At 51.7% G+C, this 15406-nt stretch overlaps 1 protein-coding gene across 1 annotated transcript in view; it reads right to left on the reverse strand.

Annotated features, from left to right (window-relative positions):
- The window catches only part of LOC308159128 (transcription termination factor 1-like), a gene marked incomplete at both ends in the record, with an annotated part of 27826 nt that overhangs the window by 11647 nt on the left and 773 nt on the right, over window positions 1-15406 (reverse strand). The window contains 4 exons of the mRNA XM_080532881.1: window positions 1-76; window positions 2479-2661; window positions 13126-13259; window positions 14555-15194. The exon at window positions 1-76 is cut by the window's left edge and continues 3 nt beyond it. Coding sequence (XP_080389007.1) covers window positions 1-76; window positions 2479-2661; window positions 13126-13259; window positions 14555-15194 — 1033 coding nt within the window. The remainder of the gene's footprint in view (window positions 77-2478; window positions 2662-13125; window positions 13260-14554; window positions 15195-15406) is intronic.

The raw sequence follows: 15406 nt of genomic DNA on the forward strand, positions 1-15406 counted from the left end.
CCCTTGTAGTTGCCGCGGTCGAACATCTTCTTGGCTCTGAGGTAAACCGGGTGCCACAGCCTGGGAACGCCCTCCGCTGGAGAGACAGAGGGCAAGGGTCAGGGCCAGGGTTAGGATTAGGGTCAGGGCTAGGGGTCAGGGGTCAGGGCTAGGGGTCAGGCTTAGGGGTCAGGGCTAGGGGTCAGGGCTAGGGTCAGAGGTCAGGGTTAGGGTCAGGGCTAGGGGTCAGGGCTAGGGTCAGGGCTAGGGGTCAGGGCTAGGGTCAGGGCTAGGGTCAGAGGTCAGGGCTAGGGTCAGGGCTAGGATTAGGGTCAGGGCTAGGGTCAGGGCTAGGGTCAGAGTTAGGGTCAGGACTAGGGTCCACACTAGGAGTGCAACGGTTCAGCTGGCCAACGGTTCGGTATGAACCTGGGTTTTTGGGACACGGTTTTGCTACGTGTTTTGAGCGTAAGGAGACAAAAAAATGCTACTATTTATTTACAAACTGTTACTTTATTTTCCTCATACTTAAGGAACTTTAACATTCAGACACATCCCAGAACATGACTGCTATATTATAATATAAAAAATGTAAAAATATTTAATAAAATGCCCCGCGGTGGCGCAGCGGTCTAAGCATCAGTCTCTGGTGCAAGCTGCCCACTGGGGACTGGGATCGAAACCCGGTCTCGCCAGACCCGGATATGGCCGGGGCCCACGGGGAGCAGCATATTGGACGGCCGCTCCCGAGGGTGGTATAGGCTATTTCCGGATAAGGATCCGTCGCGCAACACCGCCCCCGTCTGGTGCTGGAAGAACAGTGTTGGGCTCGAGGGTCCGGTAGCTAGTCTATCGGCTCTCTCATCTGGGCTGCCGGCCACGGGGTGCGCGTGCGGCCGATCCTACGCAATAGGCGACAGGGGATAATTGGACACTAGGTTGGTTATAATTGGATACTAAATTGGGTGAAAAAGGGATAAAATAATAATAATAATAAAATAAATAAAATAAAAAAGATGTAATAAACACTTTCAAATGTAAAAGTGCACTTTAGCCTTGACAGCTAGTAGCCTGTATGCTATATAGATACATATATATATATGCACATATACGACACGCGTGAAGCAATGCACTGTTTTCGTTCCCTCATCATTGTATTCAATGACAAATCCTAAATGAATGACCTCACAACGCAGATTTGTAGCAATCCGGGGCTTCCTCAAACTGTCGCCATGTTCTCAACTCAGCTCGCCACGAACAAACATCTGAACAAGAAGCAACTGCCTTCCAGCCAAACTCCACCTCCGACTTTCAACGCAACGCAGCGTCAACCCCAAAAATATGACTAAATTCAAAGGCCACTATGAACAAGTGTTTTTGGACATGTACAGGACAGACAGAGGACATGGACAGACAGAGGACATGTACAGGACAGAGGACATGGACAGACAGAGGACATGGACAGACAGAGGACATGGACAGACAGAGGACATGGACAGACAGAGGACATGGACAGACAGAGGACATGGACAGACAGAGGACATGGACAGACAGAGGACATGGACAGACAGAGGACATGGACAGACAGAGGACATGGACAGACAGAGGACATGGACAGACAGAGGACATGGACAGACAGAGGACAAATAAAAATCTAATCAAACCCCAAAACCCACATTCACTATGGAGAACCGGACGGTTCAATATGAAACCCTTGTTGCACCCCTAGTGCCCCCCCCCAAAGAACCCCCTAGTGCCCCCCCCAAAGAACCCCCTAGTGCCCCCCCCAAAGAACCCCCTAGTGCCCCCCCCCAAAGAACCCCCTAGTGCCCCCCCCCAAAGAACCCCCTAGTGCCCCCCCCCAAAGAACCCCCTAGTGCCGCCCCCCCAAAGAACCCCCTAGTGCCCCCCCCAAGGCCCCTCTGCCTCCAGAACATGTTGCAGTGCTCAATAACATTCAGTCCTTTGAGTTTGCTCGCTCCTGAGAGCCACGTGTTTAGGTTAGACCCCAGTCACTGAGGGGAGAGGTCTGATGAGTGTTTAGGTTAGATCCCAGACACTGAGGGGAGAGGTCTGGTGAGTGTTTAGGTTAGACCCAGGACACTGAGAGGAGAGGTCTGATGAGTGTTTAGGTTAGGTCCCAGACACTGAGGGGAGAGGTCTGATGAGTGTTTAGGTTAGACCCAGGACACTGAGGGGAGACGTCTGATGAGTGTTTAGGTTAGATCCCAGACACTGAGGGGAGAGGTCTGGTGAGTGTTTAGGTACCTATGCCCCCCCCCCCCCCCAGGTACCTATGCCCCCCTCCCCCCCCAGGTACCTATGCCCCCCTCCCCCCCCAGGTACCTATGCCCCCCTCCCCCAGGTACCTATGCCCCCCTCCCCCAGGTACCTATGCCCCCCTCCCCCAGGTACCTATGCCCCTCCCCCAGGTACCTATGCCCCTCCCCCAGGTACCTATGCCCCTCCCCCAGGTACCTATGCCCCTCCCCCAGGTACCTATGCGCAGGTGGAACTGGTGCCTCCGGGCGTTACTCTTGATGCTCTTGCCGTCCCGGTAGCGCTTGGGGAAGAACAGCTGCTTGGCGCTGCGGATCCCCGTGAGCAGCAGGAAGTCCTGCACGTTCTGGGTGATGCGCTCGTTCTCCTGCAGCGTGTAGCGCCCGCGGCGCAGTGGGATGCCTGGGGAGGACAGGGGGATAGGTTAACACACAGTGGGATGCCTGGGGAGGACAGGGGGATAGGTTAACACACAGTGGGATACCTGGGGAGGACAGGGGGATAGGTTAACACACAGTGGGATGCCTGGGGAGGACAGGGGGGATAGGTTAACACACAGTGGGATGCCTGGGGAGGACAGGGGGGATAGGTTAACACACAGTGGGATGCCTGGGGAGGACAGGGGCGATAGGTTAACACACAGTGGGATACCTGGGGAGGACAGGGGGGATAGGTTAACACACAGTGGGATGCCTGGGGAGGACAGGGGGGATAGGTTAACACACAGTGGGATACCTGGGGAGGACAGGGGGGATAGGTTAACACACAGTGGGATGCCTGGGGAGGACAGGGGGATAGGTTAACACACAGTGGGATACCTGGGGAGGACAGGGGCGATAGGTTAACACACAGTGGGATGCCTGGGGAGGACAGGGGGATAGGTTAACACACAGTGGGATGCCTGGGGAGGACAGGGGGATAGGTTAACACACAGTGGGATGCCTGGGGAGGACAGGGGGGATAGGTTAACACACAGTGGGATGCCTGGGGAGGACAGGGGGATAGGTTAACACACAGTGGGATGCCTGGGGAGGACAGGGGGATAGGTTAACACACAGTGGGATGCCTGGGGAGGACAGGGGGATAGGTTAACACACAGTGGGATGCCTGGGGAGGACAGGGGGGATAGGTTAACACACAGTCAGAGGATAGAGGGGGAGGACAGAGGGAGGATAGAGAGAGAGGATAGAGAGAGAGGATAGAGAGGGAGGATAGAGAGGGAGGATAGAGAGAGAGGATAGAGAGAGAGGATAGAGAGAGAGGATAGAGAGAGAGGATAGAGAGGGAGGATAGAGAGAGAGGATAGAGAGAGAGGATAGAGAGAGAGGATAGAGAGAGAGGATAGAGAGAGAGGATAGAGAGAGAGGATAGAGAGAGAGGATAGAGAGAGAGGATAGAGAGAGGATAGAGAGAGAGAGGATAGAGAGAGAGAGGATAGAGAGGGAGGATAGAGAGAGAGAGGATAGAGAGAGAGGATAGAGAGAGAGGATAGAGAGAGAGGATAGAGAGAGAGGATAGAGAGAGAGGATAGAGAGAGGGAGGATAGAGAGGGAGGATAGAGAGGGAGGATAGAGAGAGAGGATAGAGAGAGGATAGAGAGAGAGGATAGAGAGAGAGGATAGAGAGAGAGGATAGAGAGAGAGGATAGAGAGAGAGGATAGAGAGGGAGGATAGAGAGGGAGGATAGAGAGGGAGGATAGAGAGAGAGGATAGAGAGGAGGATAGAGAGAGAGGATAGAGAGAGAGGATAGAGAGAGAGGATAGAGAGAGAGGATAGAGAGGGAGGATAGAGAGAGAGGATAGAGAGGGAGGATAGAGAGAGAGGATAGAGAGAGAGGATAGAGAGAGAGGATAGAGAGAGAGGATAGAGAGGGAGGATAGAGAGAGAGGATAGAGAGAGAGGATAGAGAGAGAGGATAGAGAGAGAGGATAGAGAGAGAGGATAGAGAGGGAGGATAGAGAGAGAGGATAGAGAGGGAGGATAGAGAGAGAGGATAGAGAGGGAGGATAGAGAGAGAGGATAGAGAGAGAGGATAGAGAGAGAGGATAGAGAGAGAGGATAGAGAGAGAGGATAGAGAGAGAGGATAGAGAGAGAGGATAGAGAGAGAGGATAGAGAGAGAGAGGATAGAGAGAGGGAGGATAGAGAGAGAGGATAGAGAGAGAGGATAGAGAGGGAGGATAGAGAGAGAGGATAGAGAGGGAGGATAGAGAGAGAGGATAGAGAGGGAGGATAGAGAGAGAGGATAGAGAGAGAGGATAGAGAGAGAGGATAGAGAGAGAGGATAGAGAGAGAGGATAGAGAGGGAGGATAGAGAGAGAGGATAGAGAGGGAGGATAGAGGGGGAGGATAGAGAGAGAGGATAGAGGGGGAGGATAGAGAGAGAGGATAGAGAGAGAGGATAGAGAGAGAGGATAGAGAGAGAGGATAGAGAGAGAGGATAGAGAGAGAGGATAGAGGGGGAGGATAGAGAGAGAGGATAGAGGGGGAGGATAGAGAGAGAGGATAGAGAGGGAGGATAGAGAGAGAGGATAGAGAGGGAGGATAGAGAGAGAGGATAGAGAGAGAGGATAGAGAGAGAGGATAGAGAGAGAGGATAGAGAGAGAGGATAGAGAGAGAGGATAGAGAGAGAGGATAGAGAGAGAGGATAGAGAGAGAGGATAGAGAGAGAGGATAGAGAGGGAGGATAGAGAGAGAGGATAGAGAGAGAGGATAGAGAGAGAGGATAGAGAGAGAGAGGATAGAGAGAGAGGATAGAGAGAGAGGATAGAGAGAGAGAGAGAGAGAGGATAGAGAGAGAGGATAGAGAGGGAGGATAGAGAGAGAGGATAGAGAGAGAGGATAGAGAGAGAGGATAGAGAGGAGGATAGAGAGAGAGGATAGAGAGAGAGGATAGAGAGAGAGGATAGAGAGGGAGGATAGAGAGAGAGGATAGAGAGAGAGGATAGAGAGAGAGGATAGAGAGAGAGGATAGAGAGAGAGGATAGAGAGAGAGAGGATAGAGAGAGAGGATAGAGAGAGAGGATAGAGAGAGAGGATAGAGAGAGAGGATAGAGAGAGAGGATAGAGAGAGAGGATAGAGAGAGAGGATAGAGAGGGAGGATAGAGAGAGAGGATAGAGAGAGAGGATAGAGAGAGAGGATAGAGAGGGAGGATAGAGAGAGAGGATAGAGAGAGAGGATAGAGAGAGAGGATAGAGAGGGAGGATAGAGAGAGAGGATAGAGAGAGAGGATAGAGAGAGAGGATAGAGAGAGAGGATAGAGAGAGAGGATAGAGAGAGAGGATAGAGAGAGAGGATAGAGAGAGAGGATAGAGAGAGAGGATAGAGAGAGAGGATAGAGAGGAGGATAGAGAGAGAGGATAGAGAGAGAGGATAGAGAGAGAGGATAGAGAGGGAGGATAGAGAGAGGAGGATAGAGAGAGAGGATAGAGAGGGAGGATAGAGAGAGAGGATAGAGAGAGAGGATAGAGGGGAGGATAGAGAGAGAGGATAGAGAGAGAGGATAGAGAGAGAGGATAGAGAGGGAGGATAGAGAGAGAGGATAGAGAGAGAGGATAGAGAGAGAGGATAGAGAGAGAGGATAGAGAGAGAGGATAGAGAGAGAGGATAGAGAGAGAGGATAGAGAGAGAGGATAGAGAGGGAGGATAGAGGGGGAGGATAGAGAGGGAGGATAGAGAGAGAGGATAGAGAGAGAGGATAGAGAGAGAGGATAGAGAGGGAGGATAGAGAGAGAGGATAGAGAGAGAGGATAGAGAGAGAGGATAGAGAGAGAGGATAGAGAGTGAGGATAGAGAGAGGATTGAGAGAGAGGATAGAGAGAGAGGATAGAGAGAGAGGATAGAGAGAGAGGATAGAGAGAGAGGATAGAGAGGGAGGATAGAGAGAGAGGATAGAGAGGGAGGATAGAGAGGAGGATAGAGAGGGAGGATAGAGAGAGAGGATAGAGAGAGTGGATAGAGAGTGAGGATAGAGAGGGAGGTAGAGAGAGAGGATAGAGAGAGAGGATAGAGAGAGAGGATAGAGAGGGAGGATAGAGAGAGAGGATAGAGAGAGAGGATAGAGAGAGAGGATAGAGAGAGAGGATAGAGAGGAGGATAGTGAGGAGGATAGAGAGTGAGGATAGAGAGTGAGGATTGAGAGGAGGATAGAGAGAGAGGATAGAGAGAGAGGATAGAGAGAGAGGATAGAGAGTGAGGTTAGAGAGGGAGGTTAGAGAGGGAGGATAGAGAGAGAGGATAGAGAGAGGATAGAGAGAGAGGTAGAGAGAGAGGATAGAGAGGGAGGATAGAGAGAGGAGGATAGAGAGAGAGGATAGAGAGAGAGGATAGAGAGTGAGGATAGAGAGAGAGGAGAGAGAGGATAGAGAGAGGATAGAGAGAGAGGATAGAGAGAGAGGATAGAGGAGAGGATAGAGAGAGAGGATAGAGAGAGAGGATAGAGAGAGAGGATAGAGAGAGTGGATAGAGAGAGAGGATAGAGAGAGAGGATAGAGAGAGAGGATAGAGGGAGAGAGAGAGGATAGAGAGGAGGATAGAGAGGAGAGGATAGAGAGAGAGAGGATAGAGAGGAGGATAGAGAGAGAGGATAGAGAGGAGAGGATAGAGAGAGAGGATAGAGAGAGAGGATAGAGAGAGAGGATAGAGAGAGGAGGATAGATGAGAGAGGATAGAGAGAGAGGATAGAGAGAGGAGGATAGAGAGGAGGATAGAGAGAGAGGATAGAGAGAGAGGATAGAGGGGTGTGAGAGAGGATAGAGAGAGAGGATAGAGAGGGAGGATAGAGAGAGAGGATAGAGAGAGGATAGGAGAGAGGATAGAGAGGGAGGATAGAGAGAGAGGATAGAGAGAGAGGATAGAGAGAGAGGATAGAGAGAGAGGATAGAGAGGAGATAGAGAGGGAGGATAGAGAGAGAGGATAGAGAGAGGATAGAGAGAGAGGATAGAGAGAGAGGATAGAGAGAGAGGATAGAGAGGGAGGATAGAGAGAGAGGATAGAGAGAGAGGATAGAGAGAGGATAGAGAGGGAGGATAGAGAGAGAGAGATAGAGAGAGGATAGAGAGAGGATAGAGAGAGAGGATAGAGAGAGAGGATAGAGAGAGAGGATAGAGAGGATAGAGAGAGAGGATAGAGAGGAGGATAGAGAGTGAGGATAGAGAGAGAGGATAGAGAGAGAGGATAGAGGAGAGGATAGAGAGAGAGGATAGAGAGAGAGGATAGAGAGAGAGGATAGAGAGAGAGGATAGAGAGAGAGGATAGAGAGAGAGGATAGAGAGAGAGGATAGAGAGAGAGGATAGAGAGAGAGGATAGAGAGGGAGGATAGTGAGAGAGGATAGAGAGGGAGGATAGAGAGAGGATAGAGAGAGAGAGGATAGAGAGAGAGGATAGAGAGAGAGGATAGAGAGAGAGGATAGAGAGAGAGGATAGAGAGAGAGGATAGAGAGGGAGGATAGAGAGGAGGATAGAGAGAGAGGATAGAGAGAGAGGATAGAGAGAGAGGATAGAGAGGGAGGATAGAGAGAGAGGATAGAGAGGGAGGATAGAGAGGGAGGATAGAGAGAGAGGATAGAGAGAGAGGATAGAGAGAGAGGATAGAGAGAGAGGATAGAGAGGGAGGATAGAGACGAGGATAGAGAGAGGATAGGAGTGAGAGAGAGGAGAGAGAGAGGATAGAGAGAGAGGATAGAGAGGAGGATAGAGAGGAGGATAGAGAGAGAGGATTGAGAGAGAGGATAGAGAGAGAGGATAGAGAGTGAGGATAGAGAGGAGGATAGAGAGAGAGGATAGAGAGAGAGGATAGAGAGAGAGGATAGAGAGAGAGGATAGAGAGAGTAGGATAGAGAGAGAGGATAGAGAGAGGATAGAGAGGGAGGATAGAGAGAGAGGATAGAGAGAGAGGATAGAGAGAGAGGATAGAGAGAGAGGATAGAGAGAGAGGATAGAGAGAGAGGATAGAGAGAGAGGATAGAGAGAGAGGATAGAGAGGAGGATAGAGAGAGAGGATAGAGAGAGAGAGGATAGAGAGGGAGGATAGAGAGAGAGAGGATAGAGAGAGAGGATAGAGAGGAGGATAGAGAGAGAGGATAGTGAGAGAGGATAGAGAGAGAGGATAGAGAGAGTGAGGATAGAGAGGAGGATAGAGAGGGAGGATAGAGAGAGAGGATAGAGAGAGAGGATAGAGAGGGAGGATAGAGAGGGAGGATAGAGAGAGAGGATAGAGTGAGGATAGAGAGAGAGGATAGAGAGAGAGGATAGAGAGGAGGATAGAGAGAGAGGATAGAGAGAGAGGATAGAGAGAGAGGATAGAGAGAGAGGATAGAGAGAGAGGATAGAGAGAGAGGATAGAGAGAGAGGATAGAGAGAGAGGATAGAGAGAGAGGATAGAGAGAGAGGATAGAGAGAGAGGATAGAGAGAGAGGGATAGAGAGGAGGATAGAGAGAGAGGATAGAGAGGGAGGATAGAGAGAGGGAGGATAGAGAGAGAGGATAGAGAGAGAGGATAGAGAGGAGGATGAGGAGAGGATAGAGAGGGAGGATAGAGAGAGAGGATAGAGAGGGAGGATAGAGAGAGAGGATAGAGAGAGAGGATAGAGAGAGAGGATAGAGAGAGAGGATAGAGAGAGAGGATAGAGAGGGAGGATAGAGAGAGAGGATAGAGAGGGAGGATAGAGGGGGAGGATTGAGAGAGAGGATAGAGAGGGAGGATAGAGAGAGAGGATAGAGAGAGAGGATAGAGAGAGAGGATAGAGGGGGAGGATAGAGAGAGAGGATAGAGAGGAGGATAGAGAGAGAGGATAGAGGGGAGGATAGAGAGAGAGGATAGAGAGAGAGGATAGAGAGAGAGGATAGAGAGAGAGGATAGAGAGAGAGGATAGAGAGAGAGGATAGAGAGAGAGGATAGAGAGAGAGGATAGAGAGAGAGGATAGAGAGAGAGGATAGAGAGAGAGGATAGAGAGAGAGATAGAGAGAGAGGATAGAGAGAGAGGATAGAGAGGAGAGGATAGAGAGAGAGGATAGAGAGAGAGGATAGAGAGAGGGATAGAGAGAGAGATAGAGAGAGAGGATAGAGAGAGAGGATAGAGAGGGAGGATAGAGAGAGGAGGATAGAGAGAGAGGATAGAGAGAGAGGATAGAGAGAGAGGATAGAGAGGGAGGATAGAGAGAGAGGATAGAGAGAGGATAGAGTGAGAGGATAGAGAGAGAGGATAGAGAGGGAGGATAGAGAGAGAGGATAGAGAGAGAGGATAGAGGAGGATAGAGAGAGAGGATAGAGAGGAGAGGATAGAGAGAGAGGATAGAGAGGGAGGATAGAGAGAGAGGATAGAGAGAGAGGATAGAGAGGATAGAGAGGGAGGATAGAGAGAGAGGATAGAGAGAGAGGATAGAGGGAGGATAGAGAGAGAGGATAGAGAGAGAGGATAGAGAGAGAGATAGAGGGATAGAGAGAGAGGATAGAGAGAGAGGATAGAGAGAGAGGATAGAGAGAGAGGATAGAGAGGAGGATAGAGAGGGAGGATAGAGAGGAGGATAGAGAGAGAGGATAGAGAGAGAGGATAGAGAGAGAGGATAGAGAGGGAGGATAGAGAGAGAGGATAGAGAGAGAGGATAGAGAGAGAGGATAGAGAGAGAGGATAGAGAGAGAGGATAGAGAGAGAGGATAGAGAGGAGGATAGAGAGAGAGGATAGAGAGGGAGGATAGAGAGAGAGGATAGAGAGAGAGGATAGAGAGTGAGGATAGAGAGAGAGGATAGAGAGAGAGGATAGAGAGAGAGGATAGAGAGAGAGGATAGAGAGAGAGGATAGAGAGGGAGGATAGAGAGGGAGGATAGAGAGAGAGGATAGAGAGAGAGGATAGAGAGAGAGGATAGAGAGGAGGATAGAGAGAGAGGATAGAGAGAGAGGATAGAGAGAGAGGATAGAGAGAGAGGATAGAGAGAGAGGATAGAGAGAGGATAGAGAGGTAGAGAGAGGATAGAGAGAGAGGATAGAGAGAGGAGGATAGAGAGAGAGGATAGAGAGGGAGGATAGAGAGAGAGGATAGAGAGAGAGGATAGAGAGAGAGGATAGAGAGAGAGGATAGAGAGAGAGGATAGAGAGGAGGATAGAGAGAGAGAAGAGAGGATAGAGAGAGAGGATAGAGAGGAGGATAGAGAGAGGATAGAGAGAGAGGATAGAGAGAGAGGATAGAGAGAGGATAGAGAGAGGATAGAGAGGGAGGATAGAGAGAGAGGATAGAGAGAGAGGATGAGAGAGAGGATAGAGAGAGAGGATAGAGAGAGAGGATAGAGAGAGAGGATAGAGAGAGAGGATAGAGAGGGAGGATAGAGAGAGAGGATAGAGAGAGAGGATAGAGAGGGAGGATAGAGAGAGAGGATAGAGAGAGAGGATAGAGAGGGGATAGGATAGAGAGAGAGGATAGAGAGAGAGGATAGAGAGAGAGGATAGAGAGGGAGGATAGAGAGAGAGGATAGAGAGGAGGATAGAGAGAGAGGATAGAGAGAGAGGATAGAGAGAGAGGATAGAGAGAGAGGATAGAGAGAGGATAGAGAGAGAGGATTAGAGGGAGGATCGAGAGGAGGATAGAGAGAGGGTAGAGAGAGAGGATAGAGAGGAGGATAGAGAGAGAGGATAGAGAGGGAGGATAGAGAGAGAGGATAGAGAGAGAGGATAGAGAGAGAGGATAGAGAGAGAGGATAGAGAGAGAGGATAGAGAGAGAGGATAGAGAGAGAGGATAGAGAGAGAGGAAGAGGATGAGAGGAGGAGAGAGAGAGGATAGAGAGAGAGGATAGAGAGAGAGGATAGAGAGAGAGGATAGAGAGGGAGGATAGAGAGAGGGAGGATAGAGAGAGGTAGGATAGAGAGAGAGGATAGAGAGAGAGGATAGAGAGAGAGGATAGAGAGAGAGGATAGAGAGAGAGGATAGAGAGGGAGGATAGAGAGAGAGGATAGAGAGAGAGGATAGAGAGAGAGGATAGAGAGAGAGGATAGAGAGGGAGGATAGAGAGGGAGGATAGAGAGAGAGGATAGAGAGAGAGGATAGAGAGAGAGGATAGAGAGAGAGGATAGAGGGAGAGGATAGAGAGAGAGGATAGAGAGAGAGGATAGAGAGAGAGGATAGAGAGAGAGGATAGAGAGAGAGGATAGAGAGAGAGGATAGAGAGAGAGGATAGAGGGAGAGGATAGAGAGAGAGGATAGAGAGGAGGATAGAGAGAGAGGATAGAGAGGAGAGGATAGAGAGAGAGGATAGAGAGAGGATAGAGAGAGAGGATAGAGAGAGAGGATAGAGAGAGAGGATAGAGAGAGAGGATAGAGAGAGAGGATAGAGAGAGAGGATAGAGAGAGAGGATAGAGAGAGAGGATAGAGAGAGAGAGGATAGAGAGAGAGGATAGAGAGAGAGGATAGAGAGGAGGATAGAGAGAGAGAGGATAGAGAGAGAGGATAGAGAGAGAGGATAGAGAGAGAGGATAGAGAGAGAGGATAGAGAGAGAGGATAGAGAGAGAGGATAGAGAGAGAGGATAGAGAGAGGATAGAGAGAGAGGATAGAGAGGGAGGATAGAGAGAGAGGATAGAGAGAGAGGATAGAGAGAGAGGATAGAGAGGAGGATAGAGAGAGAGAGGATAGAGAGAGAGGATAGAGAGGGAGGATAGAGAGGGAGGATAGAGAGAGAGGATAGAGAGAGAGGATAGAGAGAGAGGATAGAGAGAGAGGATAGAGAGAGAGGATAGAGGGGGAGGATAGAGAGAGAGGATAGAGAGAGAGGATAGAGAGAGAGGATAGAGAGGGAGGATAGAGAGAGGATAGAGAGAGAGGATAGAGAGAGAGGATAGAGAGAGAGGATAGAGAGAGAGGATAGAGAGAGAGGATAGAGAGAGAGGATAGAGAGAGAGGATAGAGAGAGAGGATAGAGAGGGAGGATAGAGAGAGAGGATAGAGAGAGAGGATAGAGAGAGGATAGAGAGAGAGGATAGAGAGGGAGGATAGAGAGAGAGGATAGAGAGAGAGGATAGAGAGGGAGGATAGAGAGGGAGGATAGAGAGAGAGGATAGAGAGAGAGGATAGAGAGAGAGGATAGAGAGGGAGGATAGAGAGAGAGGATAGAGAGAGAGGATAGAGAGAGGATAGAGAGAGAGGATAGAGAGAGAGGATAGAGAGAGAGGATAGAGAGAGAGGATAGAGAGAGAGGATAGAGAGGGAGGATAGAGAGAGAGGATAGAGAGAGAGGATAGAGAGAGAGGATAGAGAGAGAGGATAGAGAGAGAGGATAGAGAGGGAGGATAGAGAGGGAGGATAGAGAGAGAGGATAGAGAGAGAGGATAGAGAGGGAGGATAGAGAGAGAGGATAGAGAGAGAGGATAGAGAGAGAGGATAGAGAGAGAGGATAGAGAGAGAGGATAGAGAGAGAGGATAGAGAGAGAGGATAGAGAGAGAGGATAGAGAGAGAGGATAGAGAGAGAGGATAGAGAGAGAGGATAGAGAGAGAGGATAGAGAGGATAGAGAGAGAGGATAGAGAGAGAGGATAGAGAGAGAGGATAGAGAGAGAGGATAGAGAGAGAGGATAGAGGGAGAGGATAGAGAGAGAGGATAGAGAGAGAGGATAGAGAGAGAGGATAGAGAGAGAGGATAGAGAGGGAGAGGATAGAGAGAGAGGATAGAGAGAGAGGATAGAGAGGGAGGATAGAGAGAGAGGATAGAGAGAGGGGATAGAGAGAGAGGATAGAGAGAGAGGATAGAGAGAGAGGATAGAGAGAGAGGATAGAGAGAGAGGATAGAGAGAGAGGATAGAGAGAGAGGATAGAGAGAGAGGATAGAGAGAGAGGATAGAGGGGAGGGTAGGGGGGGAGGAGCCAGCTCTCTCACCTTGCTTCTTGAAGTCCCTCAGGCGCTGCAGGTCGTACTTGATGAGCTTGCGGACCTGCTCCAGGGACATGTGCTGTGCAGACGGGACCAACTGCTTCATCTCCTCCAGCTCTGCCCACTCTGCGGACCCCTGCCTGACACACACACACGCACACACGCACACGCACACGCACACGCACACACACACAGAGTTCATACCTCTCTCTGGAGGAGCTGTACAACACACGCTGTCTCAGGAAGGCCTCCAAGATCTCCAGGGACCCGACCCACCCTGGGCACGTACACTTTACCAGGCTGCCCTCGAAAAGGAGGTACAGGACCATGGCCGCTAAGACAAACAGACTGAAGAACTGCTTCTACCACAGGGCCGTCAAGGCCCTGAACACAGCAAAGGCCTAAGTTCTGGGCCCTGGACAGTCTGGACGGATTGTATGGCAGCTAGTGCTGAGGCACAAACATGTACATTTCAAGCCTGCAAACTGTGACACTTTAAATAACCTTTATTTATGTAAACCAGCTCCTTACCTTCTTGTGATTTTATTCTTTTTCTAAATGTGTTTTTTTCCCCTTTCCTAACACCAGGGGAGCCACCCCTCCTAAATTTCGTTGTTTGGTACCTGTACTGTAGCAATGACAATAAAGTCCATTCATTCATTCATTCATTCATTCATTCATTCATTCATTTGTGAATTTGTGTGCGTTCAAACGTTCTGGCTTTTGTAAGTACGCAACCTTTTCACGTCAACCCTACACACAGTTTTACAAACAAGGCCTCTGACCTCCACCAGCCTCCCCTGACCTCCACCAGCCTCCACCAGCCTCCCCTGACCTCCACCAGCCTCCCCTGACCTCCACCAGCCTCCCCTGACCTCCCCCAGCCTCCACCAGCCTCCCCTGCCCTCCCCCTGCCCTCCCCCAGCCTCCCCTGACCTCCCCCAGCCTCCCCTGCCCTCCACCAGCCTCCCCTGACCTCCCCCAGCCTCCACCAGCCTCCCCTGCCCTCCCCTGACCTCCCCCAGCCTCCACCAGCCTCCCCTGCCTCCCCTGACCTCCCCCAGCCTCCCCTGCCTCCCCTGGCCTCCCCCAGCCTCCCCTGCCCTCCACCAGCCTCCCCCTGCCTCCCCTGCCCTCCCCCAGCCTCCCCTGCCCTCCACCAGCCTCCCCCAGCCTCCCCTGCCCTCCACCAGCCTCCCCCTGCCTCCCCCTGCCCTCCCCCAGCCTCCCCTGACCTCCCCCAGCCTCCCCTGCCCTCCACCAGCCTCCCCCTGCCTCCCCTGCCCTCCACCAGCCTCCCCCTGCCTCCCCTGCCCTCCACCAGCCTCCCCCTGCCTCCCCTGGCCTCCCCCAGCCTCCCCTGCCCTCCACCAGCCTCCCCCAGCCTCCCCCAGCCTCCCCCTGCCTCCCCTGACCTCCCCTGCCCTCCACTCACCGTGGTGGAGGTGGCTCTGCTCGTTGTTGTTGTTGTTCAGGAAGGTCGGCCATTTTTTTCTTCTTCTTCTTCGCCTGCCGTTCGCTGGACCCCCCCGCGCCGGCCGTGTCTCTGTCTGCCGTGGAAGAGGAGGGTTCTCTGGACCCCCCCGCGCCGGCCGTGTCTCTGTCTGCCGTGGAAGAGGAGGGTTCTGGCAGACCCGGCGTGGCGCCGGCCGTGTCTCTGTCTGCCGTGGAAGAGGAGGGTTCTGGCAGACCCGGCGTGGCGGCGGCGGCGGCGGTAACGGTACCGCCATCTGGACCGGCCCTCCGTCTCTTCTTCTTGGCTGTTTTACCGCTGGTTCTGGTGCCGCTGTCCACGTCCAGAGGGTTGTCGTCGGTCCTGGTTCCAGGTCCAGGTTCTGGTTCTGGTTCAGGTTCTGGTTCTGTCAGACCCGGCGTGGTGGCGGCGGTAGCGTCGCCGCCTTGCCCCTCTGGGTCGGCCCCCCCCCTCCGTCTCTTCTTGGCTCTCTTGCCGCTGGTTCTGGCGCCGCCGAGGTCCGGTACCGTCACGTCCTCCGGGCCGGTCAGGTCCAGTATGGTGGGTTCCGGGCCCGTGAGGTCCACTGTTGTCTCCTCCGTCAGATCCGTCAGATCGTCGGCTGTCAGGTCCACCGTGGGCGTAGCTCCTCCCCCTCCACCCTGACCCTCCTCCTCCTCCACACTCTCTCCCTCATCACCCCTTTCCTTCTTCTTCTTCTTCTTGTTGGATCTCTTCTTCTTCTTCTTCTCCTCCTCCTCCGTGGCAGCGGCGGAGGTCTCTCCATCCCGCTGCGTCTCTCCTCCTCCTCCTCCTCTCACACTCTCTCGCTCT

Source organism: Nansenia antarctica (assembly GCF_963989245.1).
Source record: "Nansenia antarctica genome assembly, chromosome: 5".
Classification (NCBI taxonomy): domain Eukaryota; kingdom Metazoa; phylum Chordata; class Actinopteri; order Argentiniformes; family Microstomatidae; genus Nansenia; species Nansenia antarctica.